The sequence below is a fragment of the Barbatula barbatula genome (genome assembly GCF_947034865.1).
Source record: "Barbatula barbatula genome assembly, chromosome: 13".
NCBI classification, from domain to species: domain Eukaryota; kingdom Metazoa; phylum Chordata; class Actinopteri; order Cypriniformes; family Nemacheilidae; genus Barbatula; species Barbatula barbatula.
The window spans coordinates 17351473-17367236 of NC_136776.1; the positions used below are offsets into that span (position 1 = coordinate 17351473).

At 39.1% G+C, this 15764-nt stretch overlaps 1 protein-coding gene across 1 annotated transcript; it reads left to right on the forward strand.

Moving 5' to 3' along the window:
• Positions 1-6166: 6166 nt before the first annotated feature.
• LOC306902983 (polyadenylate-binding protein 1-like) lies at positions 6167-8672 on the forward strand (the record flags this gene model as incomplete). The annotated part of the gene is made up of 11 exons (XM_079471903.1): positions 6167-6194; positions 6432-6644; positions 6814-7007; positions 7096-7211; positions 7294-7375; positions 7461-7556; positions 7639-7860; positions 7958-8045; positions 8150-8247; positions 8363-8450; positions 8590-8672. The coding sequence occupies 11 exons, from the start codon at positions 6167-6169 to the stop codon at positions 8670-8672; spliced, it is 1308 nt and encodes a 435-aa protein (XP_079328029.1).
• Between the last annotated feature and the right edge of the window lie 7092 nt (positions 8673-15764).

Genomic DNA, 15764 nt, shown 5'->3' on the forward strand with positions numbered 1-15764 from the left:
CACTCTTAGAGAGGTTTATTAGTTTCTCACCGTCTTTTCTCTTGTTTCCTGCAGTGTCTCAGATTCCTAAAAGTCTGCCTGATGGTGCAACAGCTCCTGTCAAAACAGAAGATCAACAGGTAGAAATCTCTCAATGAAACTTTGGATCATTCAATGTTTGATTTGAATTAAAAAGTGCTTACACATCTTTCGCTTTACTGTAACAGCTGGGTGAGTCTCGACATCGGTCACCATCCATGTGGGGGCGCTGGTTCTGGATGACATTGAACGAATGTTTGAAGGCCAGAAGCCTGAGCTGCCCCACAAGCTGGAGCATCATGAATGTGCAGACTATACGCAGATCTTGTAAGTGTTAGGCAGCTGCTGAGCTTCGTGTTAAAATATAGCAATAAATGAATGAATCTGTGTTGTGGGATATTGCAGAAAAAGTTATGACATCTTCAAATGTGTTAAATGGATGTGTGTGTAATCATTCGTTTGTGTGTTTCCAGACAAATGGATCTATTGTCGCAATTAACACCTGGAGAACAACGTGGAGCGACAATGAAGTCCTGAATATTGTAAAAATTGTACATATGTAGATTAAATTAGTTGGAATAGCTTTAATCTTATATTTTTTAATCCTCATGAAATTGAATTTAAATTTAAAGCTTCTTTTATAAATAGAATAAAGTATTTTATCATCAAACAAATCACTTTACTGTTAATGCATTTATTTACTTTTCAAACACTTTACATTGCTCAACTTGCAGTCATTTTGAATAAATCCAATGCCTCAATGTACAAAAGCAAACATGAATTTTAAGAGGTAAACTTGCATATGTTTGGTAGGATATTACAGGATACCTTGAAGCTTAACGCAAGTTAGATGATATAAATGAGAATGTTATCTGGCTTTTTAACAGCTTTATTTACAGTTCATACATACCAAGTTTGCGACCAAACAATCAAATAAATGTCAACATGCTCCAACATACAGTATTCATGTGATTAAACTGAGCGTCGTAACAGCCATTTCCCTGAAGTCAATGAAACACTAAAATCCTTGTTGTTCAACATCATAAAGCCCATCACCTTATACATCATCCATACAATCATAACACAGTCAAGATGAAGTGAGCGTTTAGAAACATGAGCAATAGTCATCTTAGTCCGTTCCTTTAGGTCCCGTCATAACTCACTCACACGCCGCGCGGCTCCATAAATCGTCCATTTCTGCAGGTTTACAAACTTCGCGATCTAGAAATGCAGTGACATGACGTCATGTGCAAACAACCTATGAACTATGTCACCAGAGAACCTGTAAAATGTAAATAAGTTAATGAAACAAAAAAATAATGCAATTAAAAACTTTATTAATAAAAGTTAAATAACATTTATCTGTAAAGCAATCTATATAATCATTTTGTGTAGAAATAGACGAAATTCTATAAACAATTTTATTAAAATGTGATAGTTTAATAATAACAAATTCATAAATCATGAACAGTAAAAATGTATAAATAGCCTAATAAAGATGAATAATAAACTAATTGTTAGTTTGTTGTGGGTCACGCGAAGGAGGAGCCTACGTCATTACGTAAACTATTCGTTCGGCTACTCGTTATTGATATTTTATGCAAGTTGTTCCTTTCATTTTAGGTTCATTTTATTTTGCTTTAATTTACTGTGCGATGTTTTATTTTAGTATCATGATTCTTGGCAACACTTGAAAATTATTTTCACATCAATGCGAATGTTTTTTTATTTTGAAATGTTTCAAATAAAGCAACAACACTGTCCTGCGTTCAATCACAAATGAATGATTTATCACTAAAGCAATTTCTTACATTTTAACGATTTCGATAAACATTATTAATATTAGAAAATCTGTAGATTTCGTACATTTGTAAAACGACGTATGACGTATGTTGTCATCTGCGTCCCACGTAAAACGTCTGTCACTAGGCAACGGCCGCGTACTTTCTACAAACATCAAACATCGATTTGACGGAGGACACGCAGCGATCTTCAGATTTGCTTTTACATTTCTTAACTTTTATTCATAATTATATTGCTTTAATACAACACATTTCATCTGAAATACTTACTGTCGTATTATTGTCTTGTATTAACATTTCTTGTACTTAACGAATTGTCATTGTGTGAGTTGTATATTTTTACAGGTCAGATGACGTCGTTCATCGGAGGGAACTGTGGCGCTAGGGATCAGATCGCCTCGTTGTTTGTGGGGGATCTTCATCCGGCAGTGTCCGAGTTCATCCTCCAACAGACGTTCAGCCCGTTCGGTCCGATCCATTCCGTGCGGGTCTGCAGAGACAGGGTGACTTGGCGTTCCCTGCGGTATGGTTATGTTAACTTTGTTAACCTCGCCGATGGTAAGTTAACTCTCCATTCTTCACCTTAACATCTTGGTAATAAACATTTTAGTTCATCATTTACAGTCTTGTGTATTTTTCTCTTTGTTGTTTTTCCGGTAAACTCAGTTATATGAAGGGTAGCCGTATAAATAAACTTGTCTTGTCTCTTAAAAATTCTGTCATTCAGCTGAGAGTGCCATGGACGCTCTGATGTGTCAGGATCTTCTGGGCAGACCCATGCGAGTCATGTTCTCCCAGCGTGATCCCACTCTGAGGACGACTGGGGTCGGTAACATCTTCGTCAAGGGTCTGGACAGCAGCATCGATGGTGCCCGCCTTTACGACACCTTCTCAATTTTTGGGAAGATCCTGTCCTGCAAGGTAATAGCTGCGGTTTGACTGTTTTCATACACCAGATATGTGTTGATGTCTTCGTGGAGTTTCACACGTGTAATGTGTTTTCTACGAGGTTGTTTGTGATGCAAATGGATCCAAAGGTTATGGATTCGTCCACTTTTCCACCTTTGAAGCGGCGGAGAAGGCCATCAAAGCGCTTGATGGCATGTTGTTGGACGACCAGCTAGTGTAAGTGGATCTCAGTTGTTCTTCTTGAACTTTGTCTTGTCTAATCGTACAGAGTTGAGCTCATTTGGTTCGTGTTTTAAAGGTCCATTTGCCACTTTAAAACCCTTGAGGAACGTCACGTTGAGAGGAAGGCTATGGCTCAGGACAATGAGCGGCACTACCCGGTATCCATCACAACCCCTTAACACACTTAACAAATCTTTATCGATTGTTGAAATGTCTTGTGTAACCATCTTGTCTGTTAAAAAGGGGGTGAGTCTGTACGTGTCGAATCTGCCTTATAGCTTCAGTGAGCAGCAGCTGTACAGAGCGTTCTCACCCTTTGGAAGCATCACCAGTGCCAAGGCATGATACATGTTTTATATTGTAATTGTTAAATAACAATTGAAGTGAAAGAAGACTTCAATGAGTGCTTCTCTCTGTTCAGTTGATGACGGAGGCCGGACGCAGCAGAGGGTTTGGATTTGTCAGCTTCTCCACCCGCGAAGATGCAACTACTGCTGCGTCGGTCATGAACGGGCTTATGGTTGCCGGAAGGGCGTTGCGGGTCACTCTGTCTCATCACAATGAGCAGAAGACCCAGCCTGAGCAGCAGGACAGAAGCAGTGAATCACTTCCTGCTGGACAGTTTACATCTGCTGTTCCTCAGGTGAGATGAGCCACTATTACAGATGATTTCAGAACTTTGAAAAGCTTTAACAGAGAAAGAATGTAATTACCTGAACATCAATTTATGCATTCGACAGGTTCAAAAACGCCTTGACGTTCACCCTGCAAACCAGCTGGCGCTCCAACCCATCAGTCGACAGACGGCAGCGGGCGTCCTCGCTTTGAGTCAGTTACCTCTTTATATCCTTCTCATTCTTTAACTGATGCTTCATCAGCCCTTCATATTCACATTATTATTCACTCTCATGTACTTCTTTACCTGTCTGCAGGTGAGAGTCTCCGCCCACTGATGCCCGTCGGCCTGCTGGATGCTGTTTATTCTCAGCCTGCGCGCCTGCTGGTTTCGCGGGTCCTTCTGGACTACTGGGTCAGTGCTCATACATCTCATCTCACTTCCACATCTTGAATGACAAGATTACAGAATACAAGTTAGAAAAAGTATTAATAATAATGAGTGATGTATGTTGGTGTGTGTGCAGGCAAGTCAAGCAGAGCTGGATGTGTTGCGTCCCAGGCGACTGCTCGCCCTGCCCGCACCCAGTGATGATCTTAAAGTTATCAATCACTGTAAATAGTCATGTTTTATTATAGGATTGTTGTAATGTTTTTCTTGAATTATTACTTTAGATTTATTATATCTAAGACAAACAAACACTCTTAGAGAGGTTTATTAGTTTCTCACCGTCTTTTCTCTTGTTTCCTGCAGTGTCTCAGATTCCTAAAAGTCTGCCTGATGGTGCAACAGCTCCTGTCAAAACAGAAGATCAACAGGTAGAAATCTCTCAATGAAACTTTGGATCATTCAATGTTTGATTTGAATTAAAAAGTGCTTACACATCTTTCGCTTTACTGTAACAGCTGGGTGAGTCTCGACATCGGTCACCATCCATGTGGGGGCGCTGGTTCTGGATGACATTGAACGAATGTTTGAAGGCCAGAAGCCTGAGCTGCCCCACAAGCTGGAGCATCATGAATGTGCAGACTATACGCAGATCTTGTAAGTGTTAGGCAGCTGCTGAGCTTCGTGTTAAAATATAGCAATAAATGAATGAATCTGTGTTGTGGGATATTGCAGAAAAAGTTATGACATCTTCAAATGTGTTAAATGGATGTGTGTGTAATCATTCGTTTGTGTGTTTCCAGACAAATGGATCTATTGTCGCAATTAACACCTGGAGAACAACGTGGAGCGACAATGAAGTCCTGAATATTGTAAAAATTGTACATATGTAGATTAAATTAGTTGGAATAGCTTTAATCTTATATTTTTTAATCCTCATGAAATTGAATTTAAATTTAAAGCTTCTTTTATAAATAGAATAAAGTATTTTATCATCAAACAAATCACTTTACTGTTAATGCATTTATTTACTTTTCAAACACTTTACATTGCTCAACTTGCAGTCATTTTGAATAAATCCAATGCCTCAATGTACAAAAGCAAACATGAATTTTAAGAGGTAAACTTGCATATGTTTGGTAGGATATTACAGGATACCTTGAAGCTTAACGCAAGTTAGATGATATAAATGAGAATGTTATCTGGCTTTTTAACAGCTTTATTTACAGTTCATACATACCAAGTTTGCGACCAAACAATCAAATAAATGTCAACATGCTCCAACATACAGTATTCATGTGATTAAACTGAGCGTCGTAACAGCCATTTCCCTGAAGTCAATGAAACACTAAAATCCTTGTTGTTCAACATCATAAAGCCCATCACCTTATACATCATCCATACAATCATAACACAGTCAAGATGAAGTGAGCGTTTAGAAACATGAGCAATAGTCATCTTAGTCCGTTCCTTTAGGTCCCGTCATAACTCACTCACACGCCGCGCGGCTCCATAAATCGTCCATTTCTGCAGGTTTACAAACTTCGCGATCTAGAAATGCAGTGACATGACGTCATGTGCAAACAACCTATGAACTATGTCACCAGAGAACCTGTAAAATGTAAATAAGTTAATGAAACAAAAAAATAATGCAATTAAAAACTTTATTAATAAAAGTTAAATAACATTTATCTGTAAAGCAATCTATATAATCATTTTGTGTAGAATTAGACGAAATTCTATAAACAATTTTATTAAAATGTGATAGTTTAATAATAACAAATTCATAAATCATGAACAGTAAAAATGTATAAATAGCCTAATAAAGATGAATAATAAACTAATTGTTAGTTTGTTGTGGGTCACGCGAAGGAGGAGCCTACGTCATTACGTAAACTATTCGTTCGGCTACTCGTTATTGATATTTTATGCAAGTTGTTCCTTTCATTTTAGGTTCATTTTATTTTGCTTTAATTTACTGTGCGATGTTTTATTTTAGTATCATGATTCTTGGCAACACTTGAAAATTATTTTCACATCAATGCGAATGTTTTTTTATTTTGAAATGTTTCAAATAAAGCAACAACACTGTCCTGCGTTCAATCACAAATGAATGATTTATCACTAAAGCAATTTCTTACATTTTAACGATTTCGATAAACATTATTAATATTAGAAAATCTGTAGATTTCGTACATTTGTAAAACGACGTATGACGTATGTTGTCATCTGCGTCCCACGTAAAACGTCTGTCACTAGGCAACGGCCGCGTACTTTCTACAAACATCAAACATCGATTTGACGGAGGACACGCAGCGATCTTCAGATTTGCTTTTACATTTCTTAACTCTTATTCATAATTATATTGCTTTAATACAACACATTTCATCTGAAATACTTACTGTCGTATTATTGTCTTGTATTAACATTTCTTGTATTTAACGAATTGTCATTGTGTGAGTTGTATATTTTTACAGGTCAGATGACGTCGTTCATCGGAGGGAACTGTGGCGCTAGGGATCAGATCGCCTCGTTGTTTGTGGGGGATCTTCATCCGGCAGTGTCCGAGTTCATCCTCCAACAGACGTTCAGCCCGTTCGGTCCGATCCATTCCGTGCGGGTCTGCAGAGACAGGGTGACTTGGCGTTCCCTGCGGTATGGTTATGTTAACTTTGTTAACCTCGCCGATGGTAAGTTAACTCTCCATTCTTCACCTTAACATCTTGGTAATAAACATTTTAGTTCATCATTTACAGTCTTGTGTATTTTTCTCTTTGTTGTTTTTCCGGTAAACTCAGTTATATGAAGGGTAGCCGTATAAATAAACTTGTCTTGTCTCTTAAAAATTCTGTCATTCAGCTGAGAGTGCCATGGACGCTCTGATGTGTCAGGATCTTCTGGGCAGACCCATGCGAGTCATGTTCTCCCAGCGTGATCCCACTCTGAGGACGACTGGGGTCGGTAACATCTTCGTCAAGGGTCTGGACAGCAGCATCGATGGTGCCCGCCTTTACGACACCTTCTCAATTTTTGGGAAGATCCTGTCCTGCAAGGTAATAGCTGCGGTTTGACTGTTTTCATACACCAGATATGTGTTGATGTCTTCGTGGAGTTTCACACGTGTAATGTGTTTTCTTCGAGGTTGTTTGTGATGCAAATGGATCCAAAGGTTATGGATTCGTCCACTTTTCCACCTTTGAAGCGGCGGAGAAGGCCATCAAAGCGCTTGATGGCATGTTGTTGGACGACCAGCTAGTGTAAGTGGATCTCAGTTGTTCTTCTTGAACTTTGTCTTGTCTAATCGTACAGAGTTGAGCTCATTTGGTTCGTGTTTTAAAGGTCCATTTGCCACTTTAAAACCCTTGAGGAACGTCACGTTGAGAGGAAGGCTATGGCTCAGGACAATGAGCGGCACTACCCGGTATCCATCACAACCCCTTAACACACTTAACAAATCTTTATCGATTGTTGAAATGTCTTGTGTAACCATCTTGTCTGTTAAAAAGGGGGTGAGTCTGTACGTGTCGAATCTGCCTTATAGCTTCAGTGAGCAGCAGCTGTACAGAGCGTTCTCACCCTTTGGAAGCATCACCAGTGCCAAGGTATGATACATGTTTTACATTGTAATTGTTAAATAACAATTGAAGTGAAAGAAGACTTCAATGAGGGCTTCTCTCTGTTCAGTTGATGATGGAGGCCGGACGCAGCAGAGGGTTTGGATTTGTCAGCTTCTCCACCCGCGAAGATGCAACTACTGCTGCGTCGGTCATGAACGGGCTTATGGTTGCCGGAAGGGCGTTGCGGGTCACTCTGTCTCATCACAATGAGCAGAAGACCCAGCCTGAGCAGCAGGACAGAAGCAGTGAATCACTTCCTGCTGGACAGTTTACATCTGCTGTTCCTCAGGTGAGATGAGCCACTATTACAGATGATTTCAGAACTTTAAAAAGCTTTAACAGAGAAAGAATGTAATTACCTGAACATCAATTTATGCATTTGACAGGTTCAAAAACGCCTTGACGTTCACCCTGCAAACCAGCTGGCGCTCCAACCCATCAGTCGACAGACGGCAGCGGGCGTCCTCGCTTTGAGTCAGTTACCTCTTTATATCCTTCTCATTCTTTAACTGATGCTTCATCAGCCCTTCATATTCACATTATTATTCACTCTCATGTACTTCTTTACCTGTCTGCAGGTGAGAGTCTCCGCCCACTGATGCCCGTCGGCCTGCTGGATGCTGTTTATTCTCAGCCTGCGCGCCTGCTGGTTTCGCGGGTCCTTCTGGACTACTGGGTCAGTGCTCATACATCTCATCTCACTTCCACATCTTGAATGACAAGATTACAGAATACAAGTTAGAAAAAGTATTAATAATAATAATGAGTGATGTATGTTGGTGTGTGTGCAGGCAAGTCAAGCAGAGCTGGATGTGTTGCGTCCCAGGCGACTGCTCGCCCTGCCCGCACCCAGTGATGATCTTAAAGTTATCAATCACTGTGAATAGTCATGTTTTATTATAGGATTGTTGTAATGTTTTTCTTGAATTATTACTTTAGATTTATTATATCTAAGACAAACAAACACTCTTAGGGAGGTTTATTTGTTTCTCACCGTCTTTTCTCTTGTTTCCTGCAGTGTCTCAGATTCCTAAAAGTCTGCCTGATGGTGCAACAGCTCCTGTCAAAACAGAAGATCAACAGGTAGAAATCTCTCAATGAAACTTTGGATCATTCAATGTTTGATTTGAATTAAAAAGTGCTTACACATCTTTCGCTTTACTGTAACAGCTGGGTGAGTCTCGACATCGGTCACCATCCATGTGGGGGCGCTGGTTCTGGATGACATTGAACGAATGTTTGAAGGCCAGAAGCCTGAGCTGCCCCACAAGCTGGAGCATCATGAATGTGCAGACTATACGCAGATCTTGTAAGTGTTAGGCAGCTGCTGAGCTTCGTGTTAAAATATAGCAATAAATGAATGAATCTGTGTTGTGGGATATTGCAGAAAAAGTTATGACATCTTCAAATGTGTTAAATGGATGTGTGTGTAATCATTCGTTTGTGTGTTTCCAGACAAATGGATCTATTGTCGCAATTAACACCTGGAGAACAACGTGGAGCGACAATGAAGTCCTGAATATTGTAAAAATTGTACATATGTAGATTAAATTAGTTGGAATAGCTTTAATCTTATATTTTTTAATCCTCATGAAATTGAATTTAAATTTAAAGCTTCTTTTATAAATAGAATAAAGTATTTTATCATCAAACAAATCACTTTACTGTAAATGCATTTATTTACTTTTCAAACACTTTACATTGCTCAACTTGCAGTCATTTTGAATAAATCCAATGCCTCAATGTACAAAAGCAAACATGAATTTTAAGAGGTAAACTTGCATATGTTTGGTAGGATATTACAGGATACCTTGAAGCTTAACGCAAGTTAGATGATATAAATGAGAATGTTATCTGGCTTTTAAACAGCTTTATTTACAGTTCATACATACCAAGTTTGCGACCAAACAATCAAATAAATGTCAACATGCTCCAACATACAGTATTCATGTGATTAAACTGAGCGTCGTAACAGCCATTTCCCTGAAGTCAATGAAACACTAAAATCCTTGTTGTTCAACATCATAAAGCCCATCACCTTATACATCATCCATACAATCATAACACAGTCAAGATGAAGTGAGCGTTTAGAAACATGAGCAATAGTCATCTTAGTCCGTTCCTTTAGGTCCCGTCATAACTCACTCACACGCCGCGCGGCTCCATAAATCGTCCATTTCTGCAGGTTTACAAACTTCGCGATCTAGAAATGCAGTGACATGACGTCATGTGCAAACAACCTATGAACTATGTCACCAGAGAACCTGTAAAATGTAAATAAGTTAATAAAACAAAAAAAATAATGCAATTAAAAACTTTATTAATAAAAGTTAAATAACATTTATCTGTAAAGCAATCTATATAATCATTTTGTGTAGAAATAGACGAAATTCTATAAACAATTTTATTAAAATGTGATAGTTTAATAATAACAAATTAATAAATCATGAACAGTAAAAATGTATAAATAGCCTAATAAAGATGAATAATAAACTAATTGTTAGTTTGTTGTGGGTCACGCGAAGGAGGAGCCTACGTCATTACGTAAACTATTCGTTCGGCTACTCGTTATTGATATTTTATGCAAGTTGTTCCTTTCATTTTAGGTTCATTTTATTTTGCTTTAATTTACTGTGCGATGTTTTATTTTAGTATCATGATTCTTGGCAACACTTGAAAATTATTTTCACATCAATGCGAATGTTTTTTTATTTTGAAATGTTTCAAATAAAGCAACAACACTGTCCTGCGTTCAATCACAAATGAATGATTTATCACTAAAGCAATTTCTTACATTTTAACGATTTCGATAAACATTATTAATATTAGAAAATCTGTAGATTTCGTACATTTGTAAAACGACGTATGACGTATGTTGTCATCTGCGTCCCACGTAAAACGTCTGTCACTAGGCAACGGCCGCGTACTTTCTACAAACATCAAACATCGATTTGACGGAGGACACGCAGCGATCTTCAGATTTGCTTTTACATTTCTTAACTTTTATTCATAATTATATTGCTTTAATACAACACATTTCATCTGAAATACTTACTGTCGTATTATTGTCTTGTATTAACATTTCTTGTACTTAACGAATTGTCATTGTGTGAGTTGTATATTTTTACAGGTCAGATGACGTCGTTCATCGGAGGGAACTGTGGCGCTAGGGATCAGATCGCCTCGTTGTTTGTGGGGGATCTTCATCCGGCAGTGTCCGAGTTCATCCTCCAACAGACGTTCAGCCCGTTCGGTCCGATCCATTCCGTGCGGGTCTGCAGAGACAGGGTGACTTGGCGTTCCCTGCGGTATGGTTATGTTAACTTTGTTAACCTCGCCGATGGTAAGTTAACTCTCCATTCTTCACCTTAACATCTTGGTAATAAACATTTTAGTTCATCATTTACAGTCTTGTGTATTTTTCTCTTTGTTGTTTTTCCGGTAAACTCAGTTATATGAAGGGTAGCCGTATAAATAAACTTGTCTTGTCTCTTAAAAATTCTGTCATTCAGCTGAGAGTGCCATGGACGCTCTGATGTGTCAGGATCTTCTGGGCAGACCCATGCGAGTCATGTTCTCCCAGCGTGATCCCACTCTGAGGACGACTGGGGTCGGTAACATCTTCGTCAAGGGTCTGGACAGCAGCATCGATGGTGCCCGCCTTTACGACACCTTCTCAATTTTTGGGAAGATCCTGTCCTGCAAGGTAATAGCTGCGGTTTGACTGTTTTCATACACCAGATATGTGTTGATGTCTTCGTGGAGTTTCACACGTGTAATGTGTTTTCTTCGAGGTTGTTTGTGATGCAAATGGATCCAAAGGTTATGGATTCGTCCACTTTTCCACCTTTGAAGCGGCGGAGAAGGCCATCAAAGCGCTTGATGGCATGTTGTTGGACGACCAGCTAGTGTAAGTGGATCTCAGTTGTTCTTCTTGAACTTTGTCTTGTCTAATCGTACAGAGTTGAGCTCATTTGGTTCGTGTTTTAAAGGTCCATTTGCCACTTTAAAACCCTTGAGGAACGTCACGTTGAGAGGAAGGCTATGGCTCAGGACAATGAGCGGCACTACCCGGTATCCATCACAACCCCTTAACACACTTAACAAATCTTTATCGATTGTTGAAATGTCTTGTGTAACCATGTTGTCTGTTAAAAAGGGGGTGAGTCTGTACGTGTCGAATCTGCCTTATAGCTTCAGTGAGCAGCAGCTGTACAGAGCGTTCTCACCCTTTGGAGGCATCACCAGTGCCAAGGCATGATACATGTTTTATATTGTAATTGTTAAATAACAATTGAAGTGAAAGAAGACTTCAATGAGTGCTTCTCTCTGTTCAGTTGATGACGGAGGCCGGACGCAGCAGAGGGTTTGGATTTGTCAGCTTCTCCACCCGCGAAGATGCAACTACTGCTGCGTCGGTCATGAACGGGCTTATGGTTGCCGGAAGGGCGTTGCGGGTCACTCTGTCTCATCACAATGAGCAGAAGACCCAGCCTGAGCAGCAGGACAGAAGCAGTGAATCACTTCCTGCTGGACAGTTTACATCTGCTGTTCCTCAGGTGAGATGAGCCACTATTACAGATGATTTCAGAACTTTGAAAAGCTTTAACAGAGAAAGAATGTAATTACCTGAACATCAATTTATGCATTCGACAGGTTCAAAAACGCCTTGACGTTCACCCTGCAAACCAGCTGGCGCTCCAACCCATCAGTCGACAGACGGCAGCGGGCGTCCTCGCTTTGAGTCAGTTACCTCTTTATATCCTTCTCATTCTTTAACTGATGCTTCATCAGCCCTTCATATTCACATTATTATTCACTCTCATGTACTTCTTTACCTGTCTGCAGGTGAGAGTCTCCGCCCACTGATGCCCGTCGGCCTGCTGGATGCTGTTTATTCTCAGCCTGCGCGCCTGCTGGTTTCGCGGGTCCTTCTGGACTACTGGGTCAGTGCTCATACATCTCATCTCACTTCCACATCTTGAATGACAAGATTACAGAATACAAGTTAGAAAAAGTATTAATAATAATGAGTGATGTATGTTGGTGTGTGTGCAGGCAAGTCAAGCAGAGCTGGATGTGTTGCGTCCCAGGCGACTGCTCGCCCTGCCCGCACCCAGTGATGATCTTAAAGTTATCAATCACTGTAAATAGTCATGTTTTATTATAGGATTGTTGTAATGTTTTTCTTGAATTATTACTTTAGATTCATTATATCTAAGACAAACAAACACTCTTAGAGAGGTTTATTTGTTTCTCACCGTCTTTTCTCTTGTTTCCTGCAGTGTCTCAGATTCCTAAAAGTCTGCCTGATGGTGCAACAGCTCCTGTCAAAACAGAAGATCAACAGGTAGAAATCTCTCAATGAAACTTTGGATCATTCAATGTTTGATTTGAATTAAAAAGTGCTTACACATCTTTCGCTTTACTGTAACAGCTGGGTGAGTCTCGACATCGGTCACCATCCATGTGGGGGCGCTGGTTCTGGATGACATTGAACGAATGTTTGAAGGCCAGAAGCCTGAGCTGCCCCACAAGCTGGAGCATCATGAATGTGCAGACTATACGCAGATCTTGTAAGTGTTAGGCAGCTGCTGAGCTTCGTGTTAAAATATAGCAATAAATGAATGAATCTGTGTTGTGGGATATTGCAGAAAAAGTTATGACATCTTCAAATGTGTTAAATGGATGTGTGTGTAATCATTCGTTTGTGTGTTTCCAGACAAATGGATCTATTGTCGCAATTAACACCTGGAGAACAACGTGGAGCGACAATGAAGTCCTGAATATTGTAAAAATTGTACATATGTAGATTAAATTAGTTGGAATAGCTTTAATCTTATATTTTTTAATCCTCATGAAATTGAATTTAAATTTAAAGCTTCTTTTATAAATAGAATAAAGTATTTTATCATCAAACAAATCACTTTACTGTTAATGCATTTATTTACTTTTCAAACACTTTACATTGCTCAACTTGCAGTCATTTTGAATAAATCCAATGCCTCAATGTACAAAAGCAAACATGAATTTTAAGAGGTAAACTTGCATATGTTTGGTAGGATATTACAGGATACCTTGAAGCTTAACGCAAGTTAGATGATATAAATGAGAATGTTATCTGGCTTTTTAACAGCTTTATTTACAGTTCATACATACCAAGTTTGCGACCAAACAATCAAATAAATGTCAACATGCTCCAACATACAGTATTCATGTGATTAAACTGAGCGTCGTAACAGCCATTTCCCTGAAGTCAATGAAACACTAAAATCCTTGTTGTTCAACATCATAAAGCCCATCACCTTATACATCATCCATACAATCATAACACAGTCAAGATGAAGTGAGCGTTTAGAAACATGAGCAATAGTCATCTTAGTCCGTTCCTTTAGGTCCCGTCATAACTCACTCACACGCCGCGCGGCTCCATAAATCGTCCATTTCTGCAGGTTTACAAACTTCGCGATCTAGAAATGCAGTGACATGACGTCATGTGCAAACAACCTATGAACTATGTCACCAGAGAACCTGTAAAATGTAAATAAGTTAATGAAACAAAAAAATAATGCAATTAAAAACTTTATTAATAAAAGTTAAATAACATTTATCTGTAAAGCAATCTATATAATCATTTTGTGTAGAAATAGACGAAATTCTATAAACAATTTTATTAAAATGTGATAGTTTAATAATAACAAATTAATAAATCATGAACAGTAAAAATGTATAAATAGCCTAATAAAGATGAATAATAAACTAATTGTTAGTTTGTTGTGGGTCACGCGAAGGAGGAGCCTACGTCATTACGTAAACTATTCGTTCGGCTACTCGTTATTGATATTTTATGCAAGTTGTTCCTTTCATTTTAGGTTCATTTTATTTTGCTTTAATTTACTGTGCGATGTTTTATTTTAGTATCATGATTCTTGGCAACACTTGAAAATTATTTTCACATCAATGCGAATGTTTTTTTATTTTGAAATGTTTCAAATAAAGCAACAACACTGTCCTGCGTTCAATCACAAATGAATGATTTATCACCAAAGCAATTTCTTACATTTTAACGATTTCGATAAACATTATTAATATTAGAAAATCTGTAGATTTCGTACATTTGTAAAACGACGTATGACGTATTGTTGTCATCTGCGTCCCACGTAAAACGTCTGTCACTAGGCAACGGCCGCGTACTTTCTACAAACATCAAACATCGATTTGACGGAGGACACGCAGCGATCTTCAGATTTGCTTTTACATTTCTTAACTTTTATTCATAATTATATTGCTTTAATACAACACATTTCATCTGAAATACTTACTGTCGTATTATTGTCTTGTATTAACATTTCTTGTATTTAACGAATTGTCATTGTGTGAGTTGTATATTTTTACAGGTCAGATGACGTCGTTCATCGGAGGGAACTGTGGCGCTAGGGATCAGATCGCCTCGTTGTTTGTGGGGGATCTTCATCCGGCAGTGTCCGAGTTCATCCTCCAACAGACGTTCAGCCCGTTCGGTCCGATCCATTCCGTGCGGGTCTGCAGAGACAGGGTGACTTGGCGTTCCCTGCGGTATGGTTATGTTAACTTTGTTAACCTCGCCGATGGTAAGTTAACTCTCCATTCTTCACCTTAACATCTTGGTAATAAACATTTTAGTTCATCATTTACAGTCTTGTGTATTTTTCTCTTTGTTGTTTTTCCGGTAAACTCAGTTATATGAAGGGTAGCCGTATAAATAAACTTGTCTTGTCTCTTAAAAATTCTGTCATTCAGCTGAGAGTGCCATGGACGCTCTGATGTGTCAGGATCTTCTGGGCAGACCCATGCGAGTCATGTTCTCCCAGCGTGATCCCACTCTGAGGACGACTGGGGTCGGTAACATCTTCGTCAAGGGTCTGGACAGCAGCATCGATGGTGCCCGCCTTTACGACACCTTCTCAATTTTTGGGAAGATCCTGTCCTGCAAGGTAATAGCTGCGGTTTGACTGTTTTCATACACCAGATATGTGTTGATGTCTTCGTGGAGTTTCACACGTGTAATGTGTTTTCTTCGAGGTTGTTTGTGATGCAAATGGATCCAAAGGTTATGGATTCGTCCACTTTTCCACCTTTGAAGCGGCGGAGAAGGCCATCAAAGCGCTTGATGGCATGTTGTTGGACGACCAGCTAGTGTAAGTGGATCTCAGT